At 36.5% G+C, this 25,677-nt stretch overlaps 1 protein-coding gene across 2 annotated transcripts in view; it reads left to right on the plus strand.

Moving 5' to 3' along the window:
- The window catches only part of LOC127881904 (F-box/WD repeat-containing protein 7-like), a 58,421-nt gene extending 32,760 nt beyond the window's left edge, over nt 1-25,661 (plus strand). For both annotated transcript variants that reach the window (XM_052430111.1, XM_052430112.1), the window contains exons 6-12: nt 6,397-6,552; nt 8,198-8,323; nt 11,392-11,481; nt 16,185-16,273; nt 19,053-19,131; nt 21,656-21,907; nt 23,793-25,661. In XM_052430111.1, coding sequence (XP_052286071.1) covers nt 6,397-6,552; nt 8,198-8,323; nt 11,392-11,481; nt 16,185-16,273; nt 19,053-19,131; nt 21,656-21,907; nt 23,793-23,936 — 936 coding nt within the window. In that variant the 3' untranslated portion in view covers nt 23,937-25,661. The remainder of the gene's footprint in view (nt 1-6,396; nt 6,553-8,197; nt 8,324-11,391; nt 11,482-16,184; nt 16,274-19,052; nt 19,132-21,655; nt 21,908-23,792) is intronic.
- The last annotated feature ends 16 nt before the right edge of the window (nt 25,662-25,677 follow it).

Below are 25,677 nucleotides of genomic sequence, written 5' to 3' on the forward strand. Positions count from 1 at the left end.
TCCCCTCATGATAGTAAGTAAGTGTACCAAGTTTGAATGCAATGGCATTGATACTTTATCAGAAAAGTGGACCTAAACGCAAAACTTAACCGGACGCCGACGCCAAGGTGATGACAATAGCTCATAATTAAAAAAAAAAAAATAGATGAGCTAAAAATTAAGAATTGTATAATTATTTAATTCTGTCCTGTTATATGCTCCTAATATCTGCTTTTGTAAAGTTCTTCAAGGTTTGAAACAAATTTGGTCACATATTGTAATCGCCAATAATTGCAAACAAATAAAAATATTTTTAAATACTGTGAAACCATTATTATTCGTCCGACATTAATTTTCGCCTTTTTCGTCCTTCGACCGATGGACGAATTCAAGATCCTAACGAACAATCATGTCCCATATTTGAAACAAATAAGACTGAATTACTGTAGGCATGAGGCATTTAAATCCAGCGTAATCCACGCATATACACAGGGCTCGAAATTAACACTCGCACACTCTCAAAATGCGAGAAAAGAATGATTGCAAGGTAAGTTATAAGCCACTAGTATTTTTTGCAAATAAAGAAATAGTGAAAAAAAAACGAGTTATATTGCTTTATGCGTTCGACAGCGTGAACGCTAAACCGTTTTTGAACGTCCGAATACCCATATGCGGAAGCACGCACCTTGTTTGTTGACTGGTATACTTATAATACAGATACACAGATGGTATTGATACAAAGAACATGAAACAGTCGACTATTCACACTCAAGTTAAATATGGTTTTGACACAAAGGGATGTTCATTATACAGTGTACTGACAACTGACATTTCCTGTAAAACGCGAATGCAATAAGGCTGTATCAAATGCGTCGACTTCGTTTAGGTATAATAGTGTTGATTAGCGCTAATTGTTAACAACTTTATTACCCATTGTGTGTATTGTGTTTTACAGGGGTGTTGCAGATTATACAGCCTACACGCGGCGAATCCGGATTAAAGACAATACTATTAAACGCAATTAAAATATGATGATGTGTGATCAACAGTGACATTTCAGACAAATTACTGTACTTAAAATGATCAAATATTTACGATGCAAAACTCATGAAACTTAAATGAAATATGACCAAAATAATTTGCTTACGCTAATTATAACCCATAATGTTCGCACCTTCTCTAATTGGCGCCGATAAAGGTAAGATTGTTATCAGTTTGACCGTGATAGAAATGGAAAAAGACTAATTGGCAATTGGCTTCGTTGCTTAAAACACTCGTTAACGATTATTCAGTCCCACTTATCCGCTAATCATAACAAAGAACGTGTCAATGACATAAAATAATAAGGGACAGTTACTATCACCTAAAATAACAGACTTGTTAATTGGCATATGCCAAACAAGGCCCACCTCCTGCAAGTGACTACCAAGTGTCACCTCTCTTTCCCCAGCACGATTTTTTCGCAACCGCGTATTACATGTATTACAAACAAATAGGACGTGTTTTTTTTTCAAAACCAGAAATGGACGAATTTAAGAGCGGACGAAATAGTCATTTTTATGAAAATGGCGAAATTTTGTGCCGACGAAAATAAATGGTTTCACAGTAGCTCATATAGTGCTAAATAGAGATTGCTGCTGTTGAGTTTTTATGCCCCCCTTCGAAGAAGAGGGGGTATACTGTTTTTGGCCTGTCTGTCTGTCATTGTGTGTGTCTGTCCCAAAACTTAAACCTTGGTTACAACTTTTGCAATATTGAAGATAGCAACTTGATATTTGGCATGCATGTGTATCTCATGGAGCTGCACATTTTGAGTGGTGAAAGGTCAAGGTCATCCTTCAAGGTCAATTTTCAAATATATATGGGGGGCATAGTGTTTCACAAACACATCACTTGTTAGACACTGAAATTGATGTCTTCAAAAATGCAAATTAAGGAAAATAATCATTGTAAAGAAAACAGTCATTGGAATAGAGACTAATAGCTTCATTATGAAGTGGCTCCTTGGTTAATCATTTGTGGGAAGAACTCATACCATGTAGGTGTACTTAATTGAAATCTGTAAAAAGGGGGTTTAATGTATGTTCGTAAAGTGTCATCCCAGATTAGCCTGTGCAGTCCGCACAGGCTAAACAGGGACGACACTTTCCGCTTTGATATTTTTCGTCTCAAGATAGTCTCCCTTGAGCAAAATAGTCTCCCTTGAGCAAAAATCAAGTTTAGGCGGACTGCACAGGCCTATCTGGGAAGACACTTTACTCGCATGCATTTAACCCCCTTTTCACAGAGCGCGGCTCATTCTTTAGTGTCTCTTACCTTTACATTTATATCACCTGATACATAAGCTGCCTGATATAATTTTTGGTATCAAGGTCAGTGGACCTTTTTATAGGTCATTGTATAGAACTATGTCATATCATGGCCAACTCTGAAGCAAATGTCTTCAGTAAAACGTCCTTTACAAATATTAAGTGCAAGTTCTCATGATGTCATGTTTTACACGTCAGAAGTCATATAATCATGCGTATTTTATTATTTCTTTAAAAAAGAAGGCTTAAAGATAAACTGAAAAACATTTTTTTCCATATCGTTGTACATGTATAATACATATATATCAGACTTATGCATGAATACAGAAATTGCTTGGCAATCCTTGTAGTTTTTTTTTAATAAAAAGCCTCACTTGATTTCTTACAAAACAATAGTGCAGTAACCTGTTATGCCAGTATATGGGTATCCGGACAAACGGCACCCGGTCAATCGGCACCCAGTGTTTTTTTGTATACGCGGACAGTCGGCACCCAGGAAATTTGTCGACGCGGACAGTCGGCAACCTGTAAATTTGTCAACCCGGCCAAACGGCACCCGATTTATTTGTATAACCGGACAAACTGCACCCTATTTATAGCTATATGTATGGACAGAATCGTTGTTTTTATTTAGGATATCACTGAAAATCCGGTTGAAATCGGTTTTAATTTTAAAGCGATTCCCGCATGTAATTGATTAAAACAAGCGTATTTGTAAATTGTGACGACACATAGCGGTAATTACGGGGATAATTAGTTGATAGCGATTAAATAAATATTTCATCAAGCAATGTTCAACGTAATCTAATTGCAGAAAACAAACAGCGTGCAAAACAAAATCAGCCGACAATATTCGCGGCAATTTTCAATAATGATGATTAAATAATAATTTGCGAAAAAATATGAAGAATTAACAGTAACCGATACTTGGTAAAGCACGGGGAGATAAAAGAAATTTTCCGAAATTTATCACTTCTGTCGGACACTGATTGAGAAAAACGCTCTAGGCCACGATGTCGCACAAGTTAATTGACGGGTGTATGACAATACACAGGGTCGAGTGTTTACAAAGTAATCTCGATACTGATCAAATAACCGCCATTGTCGTTTATGTCTGGCATCAGCGTGAGCACTGGTTGTTTATTATTGGTGTTTCACTTCAAATACACTTGTATTTGTTAATGCAGCATACTAACACAATATTGCGGAAAGAGAAAAATAATGCATTTAATGTCAACTGTACTTTCGATTTATTAATCATCTCTTTGACCAAAGAATTAACGGATTAGACGAATTATACGCAAGAAAAATGCAAGCCAGTTGTAATTTCCATCCTATAATTTTATTTGTTGTCAAATAGTATAATCAATTGCAAATACAGCAAAGCGCCTTAAGTTATCAGCAGCAGATTATGAAGCTAATCGAACATAATTAAACATGCAACAAATCATGAATTCAAGCCAGTTGTGATTGCCCATATGTTTTCACAGAAATCGATTTTTCGTTATAATTTGATTATTTTTCATAAAAAATGATGTTTTCACTAATTAATATCATAGCCACACGCTAACCACATGTGCATTGGACAACTTCAATTGAGTTTATATTTATTATGCCCCCCTTTGAAGAAGAGGGGGTATATTGCTTTGCTCATGTCGGTCTGTCGGTCGGTCGGTCGGTCGGTCTGTCGGTCGGTCCGTCCACCAGGTGGTTGTCAGACGATAACTCAAGAACACTTAGGCCTAGGATCATGAAACTTCATAGGTACATTGATCATGACTCACAGATGACCCCTATTGATTTTGAGGTCACTAGGTCAAAGGTCAAGATCACGGTGACCCGAAATAGTAAAATGGTTTCCAGATGATAACTCAAGAACGCTTATGCCTAGGATCATGAAACTTGATAGGTACATTGATCATGACTGGCAGATGACCCCTATTGATTTTCAGGTCACAAGGTCAAAGGTCAAGGTCACAGTGACCCGAAATAGTAAAATGGTTTCCTGATGATAACTCGGGAAAGCTTATGGCTAGGATCATGAAACTTCATAGGTACATTGATCATGACTCGCAGATGACCACTATTGATTTTCAGGTCACTAGGTCAAAGGTCAAGGTCACAGTGACAAAAAACATATTTACAAAATGGCTGTCACTACAACTTAGAGCCCATTTGGGGGGCATGCATGTTTTACAAACAGCCCTTGTTTATTTTGAGACAATGCCCACATTCCTGAATATGGGTCACCACATGTCCGTTATTCACTAAATCCCGAGTTGCAGCTTTCATGCTTATTTTATATGGTACGCATCAATTTGGTTTCTGAGCATTCTTTTATAGACACATAATACTAAAATATTACATCAATGAACGTTATGTTTACCAAATAAAATCTGCAAAATTCAAGAAACCATTCGTCTGCACTTGTACTGTCGTCACAAAAACGGTGCGTACATAACGTGACCTTGTTTTGCTTTCGAAAAAAGAAACAGTTGTAAACATTGACACACGTCAACAAAAACATGAATCGACTTAACAATGATAGGCTTTTTGTATTCAATTCATAGAAAACAATAAGTTTTAACATAAATGAAAGTATTTTGCAAAAAACGTTTAACCTATCCGTTACTCACTAAAATCCGCTATACACCAATCGACTGTATAACAAGGTATTCAACTCAAAATGACCCGAATATAGCTTGCATTGCTTTGAACAGCTATTACTTCATCAATTGTGCAGTGATTTCCATGAACTTGGTCTTATTAAACGCAGAAATGAATTTCCTTTCTGGAAATGTTCATATATTGCAATTATTTTTTACAAATGCTGTGTCAAATTTCAAGAAATAACACGATACACATGTAATCCGATAAAGACCTAAGCGATCCGGTAATGGCTGAATCAGTGAACCATGAAATTCGCGCTGTAAACAAATAATATTTTTCGGAAATTTAAAATCGCTGGCATGTTTCAATAGGAAAGACATGTGTCTATCTAGGTTTAATGGTTTAATTACTGAATGCATGGTGTTTACGTTGAAAAAAGACTCGAAGTCCTTAGCTATCCGTTATACACCAATCGACTGTACGTGTCGTGATGAATTTCATTTTTGTTATGAAATGTGTTCATTTTCATTCCTCTTTATAAGCTTATGTTTATTTGCAGTTTGTTGTTTTCGAGACAAATCATAAGTTTAGGAATTCTTTAATTGTCTTTGATGTATGTATATTGTTTAGAGGTGTTATTAAACCAATTAGCAGATAACGTTTGATAACACAGTTTGTCAACAGGATTTATTAATCATCTCTTTTACCAAACCAATTAGCAGATTAGACTAATTAGTTCAACAAGGTGCTGACGGACTTTACCGATCGCCTTTAATCGGGTGCCGTTTGTCCCGGTATACAAATAAATCGGGTGCCGTTTGTCCGGGTATACAAATATATCGGGTGCCGATTGTCCGCGTCGACAAATTTACTGGGTGCCGACTGTCCGCGTATGCAAAAAAACACTGGATGCCGATTGACCGGGTGCCGTATGTCCTACAATCCAGTATATGTTCCATATGTCCCATTGAAAAGGATGGGTTTAGAGTGAAACTGTTGTATCCCTTACATTTGTATATAGCAAACACATTATTTGCACTCTAAACCCCTTTTAAAATTATATTTTTAATGTTTAATATTTAGTAGTTAATGTCTCTGTAAGCATTAGAAATGCCCATTGTGTTAAATATTGCCAGTTTTTTTATGGGCTTGAGAGATATTTTAAATACAGGAATGAAGTCTATTGAAGTGCAGTACAATAAATTGAATAAAATGTACAAACTCCATAGCCCATCGTTAAAGAGACACCCACCAGTTTTGATGATAAAATGATGTAAATTGGGTTTGTTAAATGCCAATGGCTTCAATAATAGCTCTTGTATTGAAGTTTGTTTCTATGGCAAAAGTAGTATGAATGGCCATTCTTTAACCTGAAATTCATTATTTTTAGTGAAAAAAGAATTGAATGGGTGTGTTTAATGTCTGCATCAACAAGACAGTCAGTAGTGTTATTGACAGTAATGTATGAAGAAAAAGGGTGTCCATGGTCTTGTTTCAGTGGAAGAAGGTATTTGCAGAACGTTATCGACTACGAAACAATTGGCTGAAGGGTCGCTGTACTGTGAGAACCTTTGAAGGTCACACGCAGGGAATCTCCTGCGTGCAGTTTGATGACACCAGGATTGTTAGCGGCTCTTCTGACAAAACGATTAAGGTGAGTCCTTGTTTTGTTAAATGGCTGGTTACCATGGCAATTTGTTTATTGGCTATTTATTTTTAATTATTGTGTCCTCGTACAGGGCATTAATAATCATTGAGTGTGTTTTCATTAGATTTTATTACTGTGAAACCATTATTATTTGTCAGACATTAATTTTCGTCTTTTTCGTCCTTCGACCGATGGACGAATTCAAGATCCTAACGAACAATCATGTCACATATTTGAAACAAATAAGACTGAATTACCGTAGGCATGAGGCATTTAAATCCAGCGTAATCCACGCATATACACAGGGCTCGAAATTAACACTCGCACACTCGCAAAATGCGAGTAAAAAAAGATTGCAAGGTAAGTTATAAGCCACTAGTATTTTTTGCAAGTAAAGAAATAGTGAAAAAAAACACAAGTTATATTGCTAAATGCATTCGACGGCGTGAACGCTAAACCGTAGGTCAATTTTCGAACATCCGAATCCCATATGCGGAAGCGCGCACCTTGTTTGTAGACTGGTATACTTATAGTACAGATACCCGGATGGTATTGATACAAAGAACATGAAACAGTCGACTATTCACACTCAAGTTAAATATGGTTTTGACACAAAGGGGTGTACATTATACAGTGTACTGACAACTGACATTTCCTGTAAAACTAATTGGCAATTGGCTTCGTTGTTTAAAACACTCGTTAACGGTTATTCAGTCCCACTTATCCGCTAATCATAACAAAGAACGTGTCAATGACATCAAATAATAAGGGACAGTTACTATCACCTGAAATAACAGACTTGTTAATTGGCATATGCCAAACAAGGCCCACCTCCTGCAAGTGACTACCAAGTGTCACCCCTCTTTCCCCTGCACGATTTTTTCGCAACCGCGTATTACATGTATTACAAACATAACAAACAAGTCGGACGCTTTTTTTTTCAAAACCAGAAATGGACGAATTTAAGTGCTAACGAAATAGTCATTTTTTTTAAAAAGGACGAAATTTCGTGCTGACGAAAATAAATGGTTTCACAGTATGAATTGGATTCCTGTATTAAACTTGTTTGTAAGAAATGTGTTCATAAGAAGCTTCTTTCACAATGTGATATGAAGTATTAATGTGAAATTGTCTCTTAAATAAAACACACTTGATGCAACAATATGTTTGCTTTGTTTTTGTAGCATAAGTCTCACTCCGCTTTTGTGTTGATTTGTATTTTGGCAATTTGTTTTGTGGAAGAACCCTATTAGATCTTGATCTTTTGTTCTAATACTTTTTTGGAACAACGTGACGCAGTTGTAACTGTATATGCTATGCAAATGTATGCCATGTTTGTTCGTGAAATAAAATATGTTTAAATATATGAGTCGTGTTTTGAGGAAACTGGGCATTATGCATGTGCGTAAAGTGTCGTCCCAGATTAGCCTGTGCAGTCCACACAGGCTAATCAGGGAAGACACTTTCCGCCTAAATTAGATTTTTGCTAAGAAGAGACTTCATTTTAACGAAAAATGTCATAAAAGCGGAAAGTGTCGTCCCTGATTAGCCTGTGCGGACTGCACAGGCTAATCTGGGATGACACTTTACGCACATGCATTATGCCCAGTTTTCTCAGAATGCGACTCATATGTGTGATTTGTGTATGTAGGTATGGAACATCAGGACCAATGCCCAGTGGTCCGTGCAGACACTGGTGGGTCACAGTGGCACGGTACGGTGCCTTCACTTGGAGGGTAACAGGCTGGTCAGTGGCTCCTCTGACTGCATGATCAAGGTGAGAGTCACTCACATGGTAATTAGTGAACCACAATGACTATAGCTGACCTTAGGCCAAAATAAAAAATAGGTCGGTTTCTGGTCTCTTTGGAAAAAAAACAGGGTCGGTAGGTAGGGATTTTATTTTTATTTAAAAAAAAAATTGGGGTGGGGGGAGGGTGGGGTACTAAAATGGAAGGCTACTAAAGATTTTAATAAGAAATACATGTATATATATATATGCTTTGTTTGCTTGATATTACATCTTATATGAACGAAAAATGAACACATTTTTTTTTTATTTTTTTTTTTGGCGACCGCAATAAAATGTTGAGGGTTGGCGCCGATTCGGGAGACACGGTTGGGCGACCCGAAACGGACCTATTTTTTTATTAGCTCACCTGTCACGAAGTGACATGGTGAGCTTATGTGACCGTGTGATGTCCGGCGTCCGTTGTGCGTGCGTGTGTGCTTGTGTGTGTGCGTGCGTGTATGTCCGTCAACAATTTGTTTGTGTAGACAGTAGAGGTCACAGTTTTCATCCAATCTTTATGAAATTTGGTCAGAATGTTTATCTTGATGAAATCTGGGTTGGGATTGAATTTGGGTCATATGGGGTCATAAACTAGGTCACTAGGTCAAAAAGTAGGTCAAATAATAGGTCAAATAATAGAAAAACCTTGTGTAGACAATAGAGGTCACAGTTTTCATCCAATCTTTATGAAATTTGGTCAGAATGTTTATCTTGATGAAATCTGGGAAGGGATTGTATTTGGGTCATCTTGGGTCAAAAACTAGGTCACTAGGTCAAAAACTAGGTCAAATAATAGAAAAACCTTGTGTAGACAGTAGAGGTCACAGTTTTCATCTAATCTTTATAAAATTTTTGTCAGAATGTTTATCTTGATGAAATCTGGGTTGGGATTGTATTTGGGTCATCTGGGGTCAAAAACTAGGTCACTAGGTCAAAAACTAGGTCAAATAATAGAAAAACCTTGTGTAGACAGTAGAGGTCGCAGTTTTCATCCAATCTTTATGAAATTTGGTCAGAATGTTTATCTTGATGAAATCTGGGTTGTATTTGGGTCATCTGAGGTAAAAAACTAGGTCACCAGGTCAAAAACTAGGTCAAATTATAGAAAAACCTTGTGTAGACAGTAGAGGTCACAGTTTTCATCCAATCTTTATGAAATTTGGTCAGAATGTTTATCTTGATAAAATCTGGGTTGGGATTGTATTTGGTTCATCTGGGGTCAAAAACTAGGTCACTAGGTAAAAAACTAGGTCAAATAATAGAAAAACCTTGTGTAGACAATAGAGGTTGCAGTTTTCATTCAATCTTTATGAAATTTGGTCAGAATGTTTATATTGATAACATCTGGGTTGGGATTGTATTTGGGTCATCTGGGGTCAAAAACTAGGTCACTAGGTCAAAAAAAATAATAATAGAAAAACCTTGTGTAGACAATAGAGGTCGCAGTTTTCATCCAATCTTTATGAAATTTGGTCAGAATGTTTATCTTTATCTAATCTGGGTTGGGATTGTATTTTGGTCATCTGAGGTCAAAAACTAGGTCACTAGGTCAAATAATAGAAAAACCATCAACAATTTGTTTGTGTAGACAATAAAGGTCACAGTTTTCATCCAATCTTTTTAAAATTTGATCAGAATATTTATCTGGATGAAATGTGGGTTGGGATTGTATTTGGGTCACCTTGGGTCAAAAACTAGGTCGCTAGGTCAAATAATAGAAAAACCTTGTGTAGACAATAGAGGTCACAGTTTTCATCCAATCTTTATGAAATTTGGTCTGAATGTTTATCTTGATGAAATCTGGGTTGGGATTGTATTTGGTTAGTCAGGTGAGCGATTCAGGGCCATCATGGCCCTCTTGTTTGGCCTTAGCACAACATACTCATGGTCAGTTTTTGTTTTCGTTCGTCGTGCAATGTGCTTCACCAACATTTACCTTGTGAACACTCTAGAGGCTGCATTGATTGTCTAATCTGTAGGAAACTTGGTCAGAAGATTTGTCCCTATGATATGTTTGGTGAGCTTGAAACTGGATCAATGGAGGTAAAAAACTAGGTCAGATTAAAGGATAAGATTGTTAACACTTCGGAAGTAACATTTTTTAATTTCTTTTGTCAAAGTTGAACTTTTTTTAGACTGAATAAAGGGTCATTAAAATACTATAGCATACTGTCGTCATGTCTATAAGTTGAATTTAAATCAATTTAAGTTTAGCAGTTATCCATAAAAAGTTATTGGCTTATTGCGCCGCTCTTGAGCCTGTTTTCTGTGGAAAACCTCTACTTGGTGTCTTTGAGAGAACTCGGCGCTCTCGTGGTCTGATGAATGAATCAGAGACCAGGGATCTTCAAATATATCATCATCATGAAGTGTTATTGTGTAAGAAAATTTTCACGATCCATTCATTCCTTAGTTATCAGCCCTTGAACTTAGCCATGGCAGAAGAATCAAGTGTTATGAGTTTGCGGAGCTTTTCGATCTTCCTAATTTTGCATGCAATTTATATGAAACTTCATGTATGTTATCACCATGAAGAGTAGATGTGCAAAACATTATGTTCATATCCAGTTATATGCAAATTATTTAGTTATTTTCCCCTTGTTATGGGTAATAAAGCAGTCTTTTTGTCAATTCAGGGCAGAAATTCGACCTCATTCCCAATCTCAAAAAGTGTTGTTTTATTTCAAATCTGCTTAATTTCCAGATTGAAGGTTTCAAATAAATATATATATATTTTTTTATAAGTATGAAAAGTTCCCTTCTATATTCAGCTCCAACAGTTGAACCATAGTAAATGTAATATTGAAAGCACTTGTATTCTCAATTTTGAGTATTTGTTTGCAAGAAAAAATAACAACAACAAGTTCCCAATTTTTGTCCAAACACAATAAGCTTTGTCTTGATCTTAAGGGCCCGGGCCTCATGCTTAAATGGTGAAAAAGAACACTGCAAAGCTTCACTGGAGTATAATAAAACACTTTTGTGAAACGCTTTTGGTTAGCGTGCAGCTTGTATGTGCAGTTTATGTCAACATGTTGGTGTATGTTCTGCAGGTGTGGGATTTGTCCACTCAAGAGAGCTGGTCAAGCATCGCGTGTAAGGTGACCATGACTGGACACTCGGACACGGTCAGATGTCTGCAGGTAAGGCACAGGAATAGTGCATCTCTGATGGCAATATTAATTCTGGTACTAATCATCATACAGGTGATGAAGGTGTTGATGTTGATGCTGTTTTAACCCTTTACCACTTACCGTAATTACTCTATGTTTTCGGACACTTAAAAATAATTAATTTTTTCGTGTCCGAAAACTTAGATACGAAAAATATTCACAAAATACAGGTGTCTGAAAACTTAGAGTCGAAAATTGAAGTGTCCGAAATAGCGTCAATTGTATCAACGACTACGGGTAATAGCACGCGCTTGTAAAATACCATGCCGTATAGTATAAATTACAGTTATATATGTTTGCACTTCATTTTAAATAATTTAAAAAATTCTTAATTTATTTGACAGATCGTTACTACAAGGTTGTACTTTGACCAACGAGTTCAAAGATGAGCATGTGATGTACCAATACTCGCTAGTATGAACCTGTAATTAACGCAAGAAAAGCAAACAATTCTTTGTTTGTTCATTTCCGATAGTTGTTGTCTAACACCTTCCATTGTTCGTAAAACTTGCAATAGGGAGCATCACACTTTGAAGCGTTTAGTATTTGTCACAGTTATTTTACTGAGAAGGGGAAGTACCATTGCTGTAGATAATAGCACAGTTCTGCTGTGACATCACTAATTGCTAAACTGACCGATGCATAGGTCACGTGGTTTAACCACAGACAAAGGATTCACTCATGTGGATTCACTCATGTTAATTGGCACTACCCCTGGTAATTGTCATAACGCTTTTGCTATCGGGCGAAACCATTGATTCATACCGGTTTACAAGGTTATTTACCCAATAACGCAAATGTAATGGTCCGTTGCCCTCAGGCATGCACCTGTCATGTTTTATGATGTTAATCTGGTTGTAAACCCTATGATCGAAGTGTCATTAGATATCAAAAACAGGACCAAAATTTGGTAAAATAGCGCTGTAAAATATACTGTTCGAAAACTTAGAGACATTAATTATGTCCGAAAATTAAGAGTCACGAAAAATAATGATTTTTGCTAAAAAACGGGGTGTCCGAAAACTTAGAGTGTCCGAAAACATAGAGTTATTACGGTAGATACTTATTTTGATGCATTTGTAGTCCCTTAGAAAGTTAAATTTAATTTAAGACCTTTCTTACTAGATTCAAGTTTTAAAGGCTTCATTTCCAATCCTTAGATACCGATGACCAGCAAACAGAATAAAACCTGAACAAACTGCGAGTTCCTTGCAGGCTATTCTGATTTTATGCTTTTTGCACATTGCCATTTTCAGTATGCTTCTGAGAGGGAAAGACGATGATGATGAAGTTGGAGACCCAAACACAAACATTTATGAGGGCCTTGTTAATGTTTTGCTTTTGTCATATAATCAGGAGTGTGATTTCTCCTCCTTTCAGCTGATTTCCCTCCTTTTGATGTAAAAAAAAGTTTACAAATACATGTAATTATAAACTTTTCTTGATCAGTATACAAATGAAGAGTTTAATTAAACCCTGTAGGTGGGCTATGGCATTTTCACACTCCTGTATTATAATTACACTTAAGTGTCTTTATCCACCTATCCTTATTTTTTAAGTTTTTTTTCTCTTCATAACTTCAAAAGCATTTGAGTCATGCTCTGTGAAAAAGGGGTTAAATGCATGTGCGTAAAGTGTCGCCCCAGATTAGCCTGTGCAGTCTGCACAGGTTAATCAGGACGACACTTTCTGCTTTTATGGTATTTTTCGTTTACAGAAAGTCGTAGCAAAAATCCAGACAGGCTAATCTGGGACAACTCTTTACGCTCATGCATTAAACCTCCTTTTCATAGAGTGAGGCTCATTTAAGCTGTTATTTAAAGGCTTTAAACAGGTGTATGGGGTGAAGATAACAATAACAAAGTTTGGAAAAAATGCTTCTGCTAAGTATCTTAATTAATTTAGCTATTGTAATGACAAACAATAAATAGATACCTTATATCAAGACCATGAGATTGTATGTTGGGTGGATATATCATTAGCCGGATTTTTTTCGAAAAAATCTCGGCTTATAGATTGATGTTGTCGGGCGGGCGGGGGGGGCGGGGTGGCGGCGTGCTCGAAAATGTTAAAGTTCTTATTTCATGGTATAACTTTGGTATGCTTGGACCTAGAGACTTCAAACTTGACATGAAGGTTGGCCAGGATTAACAGATGACCACTGGTCATTTCAAGGTCATTCATTTGAAGGTCAAGGTCACTGTGACCTTCAATATAAAAAATGTTAAAGTTGTTATAACTTTGGTATGCTTGGACCTAGAGTCTTGAAACTTGACATGAAGGTTGGCCATAACTAGTTAGTAACCACTGGTCATTTCAAGGTCATTCATTTGAAGGTCAAGGTCACTGTGACCTTGAATGTAAAAATGTTAAAGTTCTTATTTCATGGTATAACTTTGGTATGCTTGGACCTAGAGTCTTCAAACTTGACATGAAGGTTGGCCAGGATTAACAGATGACCACTGGTCATTTCAAGGTCATTCATTTGAAGATGAAGGTCACTGTGACCTTCAATATAAAAATGTTAAAGTTGTTATAACTTTGGTATGCTTGGACCTAGAGTCTTGAAACTTGACATGAAGGTTGGCCAGAACTAGTAAGTAACCACTGGACATTTCAAGGTCATTCATTTGAAGGTCAAGGTCACTGTGACCTTGAATGTAAAAATGTTAAAGTTGTTATAACTTTGGTATGCTTGGACCTAGAGTCTTGAAACTTGACATGAAGGTTGGCCAGAACTAGTAAGTAACCACTGGACATTTCAAGGTCATTCATTTGAAGGTCAAGGTCACTGTGACCTTGAATGTAAAAATGTTAAAGTTCTTATTTCATGTTATAACTTTGGTATGCTTGTACCTAGAGTCTTCAAACTTGAAATAAAGATTGGCCAGTACTAGAAGATGACCACTGGTCATTTCAATGTCATTCATTTGAAGGTCAAGGTCACTGTGACCTTAAATGTTAAAATGTTAAAATTGTTATAACTTTGGTATGCTTGGACATAGAGTCTTCAAACTTGACATGAAGGTTTGCAAGCACACTTAGATGACCACTGGTCATTTCAAGGTCATTCATTCTAAGGTCAAGGTCACTGTGACCTTGAATGTAAAAATGTTAAAGTTCTTATTTCATGGTATAAAACAATAAATAGTATTATTTCATCTAAGTTTATTTTCTTACATTTGATAATGAAATTGATGGAAACTTCAAACAATATGTTACTAATTTGCTAATAAAAAAATTGAGATCAAACTTTCCTAATTGTCAATTCAAGTTCATATTTGTGACCTTAAATGTTATTGTTGTTCATGTATATGCATGCATTCAAAACATAACACAAGGTTTGCTCATGCACAATATTTCAGTAATTTAAGTATTGCATTGACAAAAACACGAAAGGTACTTTCCTGTCATTTAAATAAAAAATCCGGCTTCAATGTGGTCATCTCCGACCGCGGAACTCTTGTTTTGTACTTGAGTTAGAGAGCGGAAACCAAAAGTTTTTCCCTGTCTTCCATACCTCAATCTAAGTTAAGTTATTTGTTTCACCATTTACCTCTCGGATACGCACTTTGATGCGTTTTTTTCCCTGAGAAAATCAAATTAAATTAAAGACTTTTTAATAGAATCAAAAAGGCTTCATATCCAAGCCTATTATACAGATGAGCATCAAACAGCATAAAACCTGAACAGCCTGCAAGTTACTATAGCTACTCGCTGGCTGTTCTGGTTGTATGCTTGTTGCATATAGCCATTTCCACTTAAGCCATTTTCACTTGCTTCTGAGTGGTAAAGGATTTGGACCTCTAATATGCAAGTGGTGTAATGTTACTACAAACGTATGATTTTTATTTGTGAGCATTAGCTCACAAATAATGTAGAGGCAATTTTGCAAGTCAGTCTGCATTAAGTACGCTAGCAACTGTAACCCTGTGACTGCCTGTGTGGATAACTCCTGTAAAATTAAGCAGACGACGAATGCTAGAAGCGTCTGCTCTAACCACCGCATCTGCCTGTTTATAGTTCCCACTGGTACACTACATAGTGTGTATGTATTCAAAAGTATTTACAGCTTGTAAGACAACGTTGGCCAGTCTAGTGTTTATTATTGAAATCTGTACATATTGGCTCTTTCAGGGAAAACGGGGCTTAATGCATGTCAAATAAGATTAGCCTGTGCACACTGATTAGCTGTATCAATGATTTGAAAAACAACAACATCTCGACCTGTGCTTTAAGACACACTCTTTATAAATGTGAATGGGTTGTGGTCATTTCAAACTTGTGATATAAAAAGCTATAACATAATTTTGAAAACTGAGTTGCATCTAAGATTATACAACAGCGAACAAATTCAGTGCCTTCAGCGCTTTGATTAAGACCTGTAATATGCAGGTGTTGCTATGTTACTATTGGTGGATGATGTTAAAGACCTCTAATATGCAGGTGTTGTTTTGTTTCTTCAAAGTGTTGTTATATTACTTCATGTGTATAAAACCTCTAATATGCAGGCGTTGCTATGGTACTACAAATGGATGATGTTTAAGATCTCTAATATGCAGGTGTTGCTAAGTTACTACAAATGGATGATGCTTAATATGCAGGACTGGTGCTGCTATGTTATTTCAGGTGTTTAAGACCTCTAATATGCAGGCGTTGCTTTGTAACTACAGGTGGATGATGTGAAGGTGATCAGTGGTTCCTATGACAAGTCCCTTAAGATCTGGGACCTGCACACTGGACAGTGCACCATGACCTTGAGGTAGGTTATTATGACCTTGAGGTAGGTTGTCATGACCTTGAGGTAAGTTTCCATGACCTTGAGGTAGGTTGCCATGGCCTTGAGGTAGATTACCATGACCTTGAGGTAGGTTTCCATGCTATCAGCTAACATTATGAATACTGGACTCGTATTCACAAACCCATTCTTTGACTTAGGAAAAAAGAAAAGACTTAAAACCACGATAAATTAGTTGAGCATTTGAACATATACAGGCTTCCACTGGTGATAATGTAATTAACAGAATATCCTACAAAAAGAATGATGTAGATAGAGGAGGCTAATGGCATTTATGAATCAACATTTAACTATTGAATATTCCAATTTAAATAATATTCTTTATTCTTAGTCTTAAGTCTAATAATTGGTTGGTAAATTCAGACCTTTGTGTGAATAATTAAAGGTTGGGTATAAGAGGATTATACTTGTTGACTTAATCGGATTTGATCACAGAGTTGTGTATTTTTGATTATCGAAAGTATATTAAAAGAAAAACTGCAATTTTAGGAATATTTGAAATTAATATTTTTTCTATATAGTAAAGTATTATGTGGCTTTTTAGCTAACATAAGCTTAACGTGCTCATGGTGAGCTTTTGTTATGGCTCTTGTCTGTCAAGCGACATCAGTCATCAATATTCGCCTTGTGACGACTCTAGAGACCACATTTTGTTCCCCATCTTTATGAAACTTTCTAAGTACATTTTTCGCAGTGTTATCTCTGACAAGTTCTTAACTGGGTAACATGGGATCAAAAACTAAAAAAAACTAGATCATATTGAAGAAAAAGGGTGTGAACACACAAGAGGTCACATTTATTGCCCAATCTTTATGAAACCTGGTCAGAACATTTGTCCCTCTAATATCTCAATAAAGTTCAAAACTAGGTCAAAAGGGATCAAAATCCTGATCACTTAGCCAAATTAATGAAAAAGATTGTGAACACTCGTATCAAGGCAAAATTTATTGCCAACCCTGAATGACACTTAGAAGATTTTTCCCGATGATATTGTGGCCGAGTTCTTAACTGGGTCACTAAGGGTAAAAAACTATGTCACTAGTTAAAATTAAGGAAAATGCTTGTTTACACTTTAGATGACACACTTATTGCCCACAGTTCATGAAACTATGTGAGAATAATTGTCCCATTTACATTTCAAACCAGTGTGAAACTGGATCATGTGGGTGAAAAGCTAGGTTTCCAGGCCAGGAAAGGAGAAAAAGCTTGTGAACACTCTAGAAGCCACTTTTATTGCCAAATCTTCATGAAACTGGTCAGACCGATTCTTCCAATGATAATTCAGCTGAATTTTGAAACTCTGTCTTGTGGAATCAAAAACTAGTTTTCTATTTCAAATGAAAGAAAAAGGTTGTGAATACTCTAGAGGCCATATTTATTGCCCAATCACTATAGAATTTGCTCAGAACATGCTTCCCAATTATATCTCAACCAAGTTTAAAACCTGGTCATGTGGGGTCATAAACTAGGTCACTTGGTCAAATCTTAGAAGAAGCTAATGAGCACTAAAATTGCCACATTCATTGCCAAGTATTCACAAAACTTGGTCAGTACATTTTTTCCAATTATATCTCGACCAAGTTAATAATTGGGTCATGTGGTTTCCAAAACTAGGTCACTAGTTTGAATTGAAGAAAAAGCTTTTTATCACTCTTAAAGCCACATTGAATGCCCAATATTAATGAAACTTGGTTTGAACATTTGTTTTTATGATATTTATGCCGAGACAGATGTGATTCGAGTCCCTTGAAAGACATGGCTACCATGAGGCAGGGCAGTTTTTAACCAGGTTTTCCGAAGGAAAAAACTGGTTATTAGATTGGCGAATGCGGGCGGGCTGGCTGGCTGGCGGGCTGGCGGGCTGGCGGGCTGGCGGAATAAGCTTGTCCGGGCCATAACTATGTCGTTCATTGTCAGATTTTAAAATCATTTGGCACATTTGTTCACCATCATTGAACGGTGTGTCGCGCGAAATAATTATGTCGATATCTCCAAGGTCAAGGTCACACTTTGAGTTCAAAGGTCAAAAATGGCCATAAATGAGCTTGTCCGAGCCATAACTATGTCGTTCATCGTCAGATTTTAAAATCATTTGGCACATTTGTTCACCATCATTGGACGGTGTGTCGCGCGAAATAATTACGTCGATATCTCCAAGGTCAAGGTCACACTTTGAGTTCAAAGGTCAAAAATGGCCATAAATGAGCTTGTCCTGGCCATAACTATGTCATTCATTGTGAGATTTTAAAATCATTTGGCACATTTGTTCACCATCATGGGACGGTGTGTCCCACGAAAGAATCACGTCAATATCTCCAATGTCAAGGTCGCCACGACTAAAAATAGATTAAAAAAAAAAAAAAAACTTACAAAGGGGGTTAATTTTTTTTGGTCATTTCAAAAGTTCAGTTTGAGTTTTCTCCCTTTATCAGATTTTTTTTTCACAATGAAAACCTGGTTTTGTGACAATTTTGTCCCTTGTCCTTAACTTGTTGTAGTAAAACCATTTGTACACTCTCAAATCACATTTGTAACCCACTCATGAAAATTTGCTAAGAATATTAAACAATTCTGTTTTTATGATATGTATAACTTAGTTTAAAATGATTGTGGCTTGTTAAAAATATATGGCTGCCATGTGTTTGGGAAGTGTTATTGTGAGACTGAATGCTGATAGTGATAAATGGTAATACTAGAACCAACATCAACTTTTTGGTAAATGTTCCATTTGCGTTCCTTATAGGGGCCACATGGCTGCAGTGTTATGTGTTCACTTCAACGATACAAAGGTTGTGTCAGGGTCATGTGACAAAACGATCAAGGTGAGCCGCATAAGTTTTCCTTGAAGTACGTCCAACCAACTGTGTATTTAATCTTGTGAATATTTATTCATTTGGGCCGTGCTCTGTGAAAAGAGGATTTAATGCATGTGCGTAAAGTGTCATCCCAGATTAGCCTATGCAGTCTGCACAGGCTAATCAGGGACGACACTTTCCGCTTTTATGATATTTTTCTTGAAAGAAAGTCTCTTCTTAGCAAAAATCTAGTTAAGGCAGAAAGTGTCGTCCCTGATTAGCCTGTGCCGACTGCATATATATTTAATCTTGTGATTATTTATTCACTGGCATTTGAGCCTTGCTGTGTGAATACGGGGTTTAAGGAATGTCTGCGCAGGCTTTTTAGGGACAATACTCTTTTTATGATGTTTTTGTTTATAGAAAGTCTCTTCTGAACAAACATCCAGTGGAGGCAGAAAGTGATGTTCCAGATTAGCCTGGACAGACTGCACAGGCTAATCTGGGACAACACTTAATACCAATGCCTTAAGCCTTGTTATTCTAGAGCAAGGCTCATTTAAATTTAATTATTTGAATGTTAACAAGTAAAGAGGTTATTGCTAGAGTGTTTAACTGATAACCAATAGTAATTAACATAAGATATATTCAATGGAAAATGTGATCAATTTCTTACTGGTGTTGATCAGAGACCAGCAATCGGAGGCTTATGTGCAACATTTGTTCACTAGAGATAAAACATCTGGTAAATTAATAAAAAAAGGAGATAAAACCAGAATCTAAACAGTACTCTTAGAAATAGACGTGGGATTTTATTTTGATATATTGCATGCTAAATATTACAAATGTCAAGCAATATAATGTATGCACTGTCTTTAAATTGATAGAGATATTCACTGGAAGGGGATTCCTGGGCTTTTAGCAATGTTGTCCAAGCCTTGTTAAGTATAAATTGGAATAAAAGATGAGCTATTTTAAGTAATCACCATATCGGAAAACGTAAAATACTTATAGAAAATTTTGTAAATATCATTTTTTTCGATCTTTACATAGCATTTACCTCTAAGAATGATATCCCTCAATATTAGGGATGGCATCGAATACCAATATCGGTATTCGAATGTTCGCAAATTCATTCAATCGAATATTCGAATATTCGCATAAAACGGCTGGATTGATTTTTCCTTGTTATGTGTTAATTTCCATTGGTTTGTAAGTTATATCCGTTTGCTAAATACGAGGCTGTTTATTAACGTTGCTATCGAATAATTGTATCGCTGTCGACTAATACTATGACCCATACTGTGATCGGGCACAAATAGAATGAAAAACATCGTGTCATAGAATTTTATTTTTTAATGATTCCACAGATTTGTAGCAGACCGCGCATATGTAAAACTAAGTTTACACACATTACACGTTGCGGTCTTCTTATCCACAGACCGTGTAAAGTATTCCATACTGCAGAAAGGGCTGGTGGCATTTTCAGATTTGAATTATGATTCCTTGATGATTGTTTAATTAATATCATCTGTTACTTTTGAGTAATTAACATATTTAAATGTCTGTTAAAACTGTGATCACAAAAACTAAATTATTATTCGCCAGTAAATTGAAGCCCTTAATTGGTACCTAATTGACAAACAACAGTTCGGGCCCTTTCTTATAGTAAGTATATTGCATTGCGCGATTTGAGTAATTCACACATTTTAATGGCTGTACATACTGTGATCACAAAACTTATTTATTATTCGCCAGTCAATTGAAACCGTTAATTGGCACCCCATTGGCAAACAACAGTCGGTAATGGTACAGCCCAGTAAAATCGGGCTGTCCATTTTATGGCCGTTTTCGGCTTTTTATGCAGAGTTCTATGTTAAGCAGTGTGCTCGGGCAATGGTTTTTAACCGAAGTCCCGAGGGTAAATAACCCCAATAGTCAGTCAACAACAGTCGGGGCCTTTCTTAGAGCGTGTATATTGCATTGCGCAATCAACACTGATACCATTGCGTTATCAGTTTGACACGAAGAACGTCACGTCAAACATGTTACTCCCAGGTGATTTCGGTTGCTTTTTAGTAAGCGGTTCGCAGGTCATTAAATATTGGTGAAATAACGTTTGGAAAAAAATGCGAATATCATTTTTATTATTCGAATGCTGACCATTCAATCGAATATTCGAATATTCGAATAATTTTGCCATCCCTACTCAATATACATGCTTACATAGGGATTGGTATATCTTTACATCAGAAACCACATTTATATGAGCATTGTTCTAGGAAAACTGGAGTTAATGCATATGCAAAAAGTGTCGTTCCAGATTAGCCTGTGCTGTCCTCACAGGCTAATCTGGGACGACACTTTCCGCCTAAACTGGATTTTTGCCAAGAAGAGACTTCCTTTGAGCAAACAATACCATAAACATGGCAAGTGTTGTCCCTGATAAGCCTGTGCAGACTGCACAGGCTAATCTGGGATGACATTTTATGCACATGAAATAAACCTTGTTTTCCTAGAACAAAGCTTAAATCTTTTTGCGCGTGAACAGGTGTGGAATTACCAGGGCTTGTGCATAATGACCTTGGCGGGTCACCAGGACGCTGTGACTTGCCTGCAGTTCGACTTGACGCGGATCGTGAGCGGCTCACTGGACTGTAACCTCAAGATCTGGGACATCCACTCTGGCGAGTGCGTGAACACCATCGACTGGAAGGCCGCTGAAGGTCACACGGGGGTCGTGCGGTGTCTGCAGGCCGACAGCTGGAGGCTCGTGAGTGCGGCGGACGATAAAACAATCAAGGTATTGTGTTGCATTTCAACAAATGTGGGAATAAGGAGACTACTCGTGAGATGTTATGCCCTTCTTAGTAGTCTGTAATATTTGAAAGATTCAGTGAAGTTAAAACAGTAAGTAGCTGGAGGCTTATTATTGCGGCGGACGTTAAAACCATCAAGGTATTGTGGTGCATTTTTAACAAACGTGTGAATTATTAAACACCTCGTGGGATGAATATATCATTCACAGTAGTCTTAATTATTTGAGAGATTCAGTGAAGTTAAAACGGCAAGTGAAGCAATCTTTACACTCATACCGAGACAATCAGCAGTAAGGAGAAGAAACCACACTCCTTATTATAAAGACTCGTGTAGATACTATGAACTTTTGATATCATCCCATCTGAAAAAAAACTTGTTATTAAATGTTCATAAATATTTTTGAGCTCACCAGACACGAGGTTCTCAAGGGGAGCTATCGTGGTCAGTCTATATCCGGCATCTTGCAGTGTGCTGCTCCAACCGTCAGCTCGTTACCACTTACAGGGGACATTTTTCATACAATCTTGATGAAACTTGGTCATAATGCCCAATCATAACTCGACATAATCCAGGCAAAGTTTGCTTCTAGTTTAGTCAAATCTTATTGAATCCTTGTTACCACTTTAGCAGCCACATTTGTGACTCAGGCTTGATCAAACTCAGAATGTTTATTTAGGTTATATCTAGGCAGATTTTAAATCTTAATCACATGTGTCTTAAATCTAGATCACAAGATAAAATCTTTCTTAAACTTTGTTACACCTATATAGGACACATTAATGACTTAATCTTAATGAAACTTGGTCAGAATGTTTCCCTACCTGAGAACAGCAGTCAGTCAAGGGAAGTGGCAAAAGTCATCGTTGTAGAAAGGTGACAGTTGTTCTCAGGTGACATCTTTTTAGATTGTGAGTTGGTAGTATTGCTGCAGCTGTGTCAGAGATAAGAGACAACAAAGCATATTGATTTGTGTGTTTACTTTTCGCACCTGGAAACAACTGAATCGTAACTGCTATACACAGGTGAAAAATGGCTCTAGAGGTGAAATATATTGGCTGTTTGCCGTTATAGACCGGTGACCGTTATTCTGAGGTGTTATATACAAGGATTTTCGTTGGGGGGGAATCCAGTCTGACCGCTATATGCAGGTGACTGTTGTTCTTAGGTTGCTGCTAAGCATCTAGACCAAGTTCAAATCTGGGTCACGTTAGTATTCAGAAGACAATTGTATAAATCTGGATTACTCTTATCCAGTGGATAACTTTTGGTTATCTTTAATATAAGGATATCGTTTTTGGTAAGTGATTGTATAAACAAATAGATATCCGAAAAGGTGCACCTTTTGATGGATAAGATTTAGCCTAGGTATTTGACTTCGGTTATCGTTATCGGCATAAAGGTTATGTTTTGGATTGGCTCAAGTTATCCATATTTATACAATTGGCTGCAGGATAAATCTTAGAAAAACCTTGTTACCTGTCTTTATGCCACACTTATCAATCAATGATCTTGTGGCATTATATGAAGGCACATTTTGTATTTGGGTAGTGTGATTAAACAAATAAGTTAGCAGTCGCGCAGTCTGGTCAGGAGCTACTCTGAAACCATGAAACCATATGTGAATTTTTTATCCGACAGCATAATAATTCGACCCATTGGTGCAAAAAGGTACCATGTGACATTGAAGGAACATGGTACCTTTTTGCACCAAATCGGCGAATATATCCTTACCAGACTTCATGACTGTGCCAGCATGTCAAGAGCTATACTGACCACTTATGGCATAAGAACCAACTTCGCATGACGTGGCTCAAATTTGATTGCATGCTATTTCATGGTAAACGACATAGGGCATTTGTGCATTTCAGGTGTGGAATCTTGAGACAGGCAAGCGCCTGGTGACCTTAAGAAACCATTCGGATGGCGTCACGTGCCTGCAGTTCAACGACTTTATCATCGTGTCGGGATCTTACGACAAGACTGTTAAACTCTGGGACTTTAGCTCATGTTAATTTGCTCTTACCACGTGCTACGTTGTTTACTGACATCCTCGTGTTGTGTTCACTCATATCACAATTCTCTTGGTATCTGCAAATTGAAACAATTAATGAAGAACTGTTAATTGTGTGTTTTCTAATTTAATTTTATACATCAATGAACCGTTAATTATTTTTTTCTAATTGGATTTTAAGCATCAGTGAACCTTCAAGAAGTTTATTTGATATCATTGAAATGAAGAAAAAATATTCTGGATACATTTTTTGTTATTTTTAACCCATTCATGCCTAGAGTCTAGAAAAAAGGCCTTGGCAAACAGCGTAGACCCAGATGAGACGCCACATGATGCGGCGTCTCATCAGGGTCTGCGCTGTTTGCTTAAAGGAATTTCTGTAAGGAATATTCTAAATATAGAAATAAATATACTAGACATCCCTAATTTTGGAAATAAATTGATCCAATTTAGAAGGATGGGAGAGTCCACTAGGCATAAATGGGTTAATAAATCATTTGCAGACTGGACTGAGGGATTGAATTCATGCCTTAGGTTGTAAACCTCAATTTTATCATTTTTGTTGTTAGTTGTTTGTCAATATGTTAGTGATGTTTGTTTTTCAAATTTTTCTTTCGTTTTTACTTTGTTTTTATATTCAGCATTGGACAAACAATGCTTATTATCATAAGCATTTGTCCACATTTGTGACATTAACAAGTTCATGTTGTTCCACAACCAGTATTGTTTTTGGACCATTATTATCATAAGCATTTGTCCACATTTGTGACATTAACAAGTTCATGTTGTTCCACAACCAGTATTGTTTTTGGACCACTCCGTTTAGAATTTATAAGCATGTTTTTTGTAAAATTAAAAGTTGTTGGTTGTTTGAAGTGTGTGATAAAAAGATCTAACCCTCATTCTCGTTTCAGAGCAAAGCTAAACTTACTGACAAAATTCCTTAAATAATTTAAGAATGTATGCTAGTACCCAGTAATTATCACTGGTAATAGAGGGTAGAACACAATATTGTTGAACTGAGAACAGTAATGTCTACTCAGGTGTAAGCTATCTTCTCTTTCGGTGTGTGATATTTATATTGATTTATTAAATTAATTATGTTTATTTTTGTTTCACTAAACTCAATCCTGTACTTTGTTTGAAATCTTGGTCACCATCGCAATCAGCAGAAATGACAAATTATTTGCATAATGTTTTACTGTGTTTGATAAAAAACAAACATTTCACAACCTGTATCTATAAACATAAAGACTTTATCTTTAAATACTTTATCTCTAGTTAAAGAACAGGGAAATAAGCTTTTCACAGTTTTCAGTACCAGCACAAACATTAAGCATGTAAAGTTTCATTTGGACATGTAATTATTAAAAACAGAAATAAAAAAACAAAAAAAACAAGGTGTATTTAATATAAAATTTCATGCTTCAAAGAATTGAGTAATATATTGCCCATGCTAAGTGTGTGTTGTATATTATTATAAAGGTAATCATAGTCTTGAAAAAATAATGCTGTATGTGATGCAGAATTGGTCATTAATATTTGCTCACAAATACAATACAATGTACTAAGTCTTTGTGTATTTTATAAGATGTAATATTTTGTAAAGAATATTCTTATCAGAGTGCATGTCATTGCACATATGCTGTTAAAGGTAGATGATAGATAAGTTATATATCAAGCTTATTTTTGAAGAAAGATATTTGCAATCTGCCACTTTACTGTTCATCATAGTGTCATAA

Source organism: Dreissena polymorpha, chromosome 5 (genome assembly GCF_020536995.1).
Source record: "Dreissena polymorpha isolate Duluth1 chromosome 5, UMN_Dpol_1.0, whole genome shotgun sequence".
NCBI classification, from domain to species: Eukaryota; Metazoa; Mollusca; class Bivalvia; order Myida; family Dreissenidae; genus Dreissena; species Dreissena polymorpha.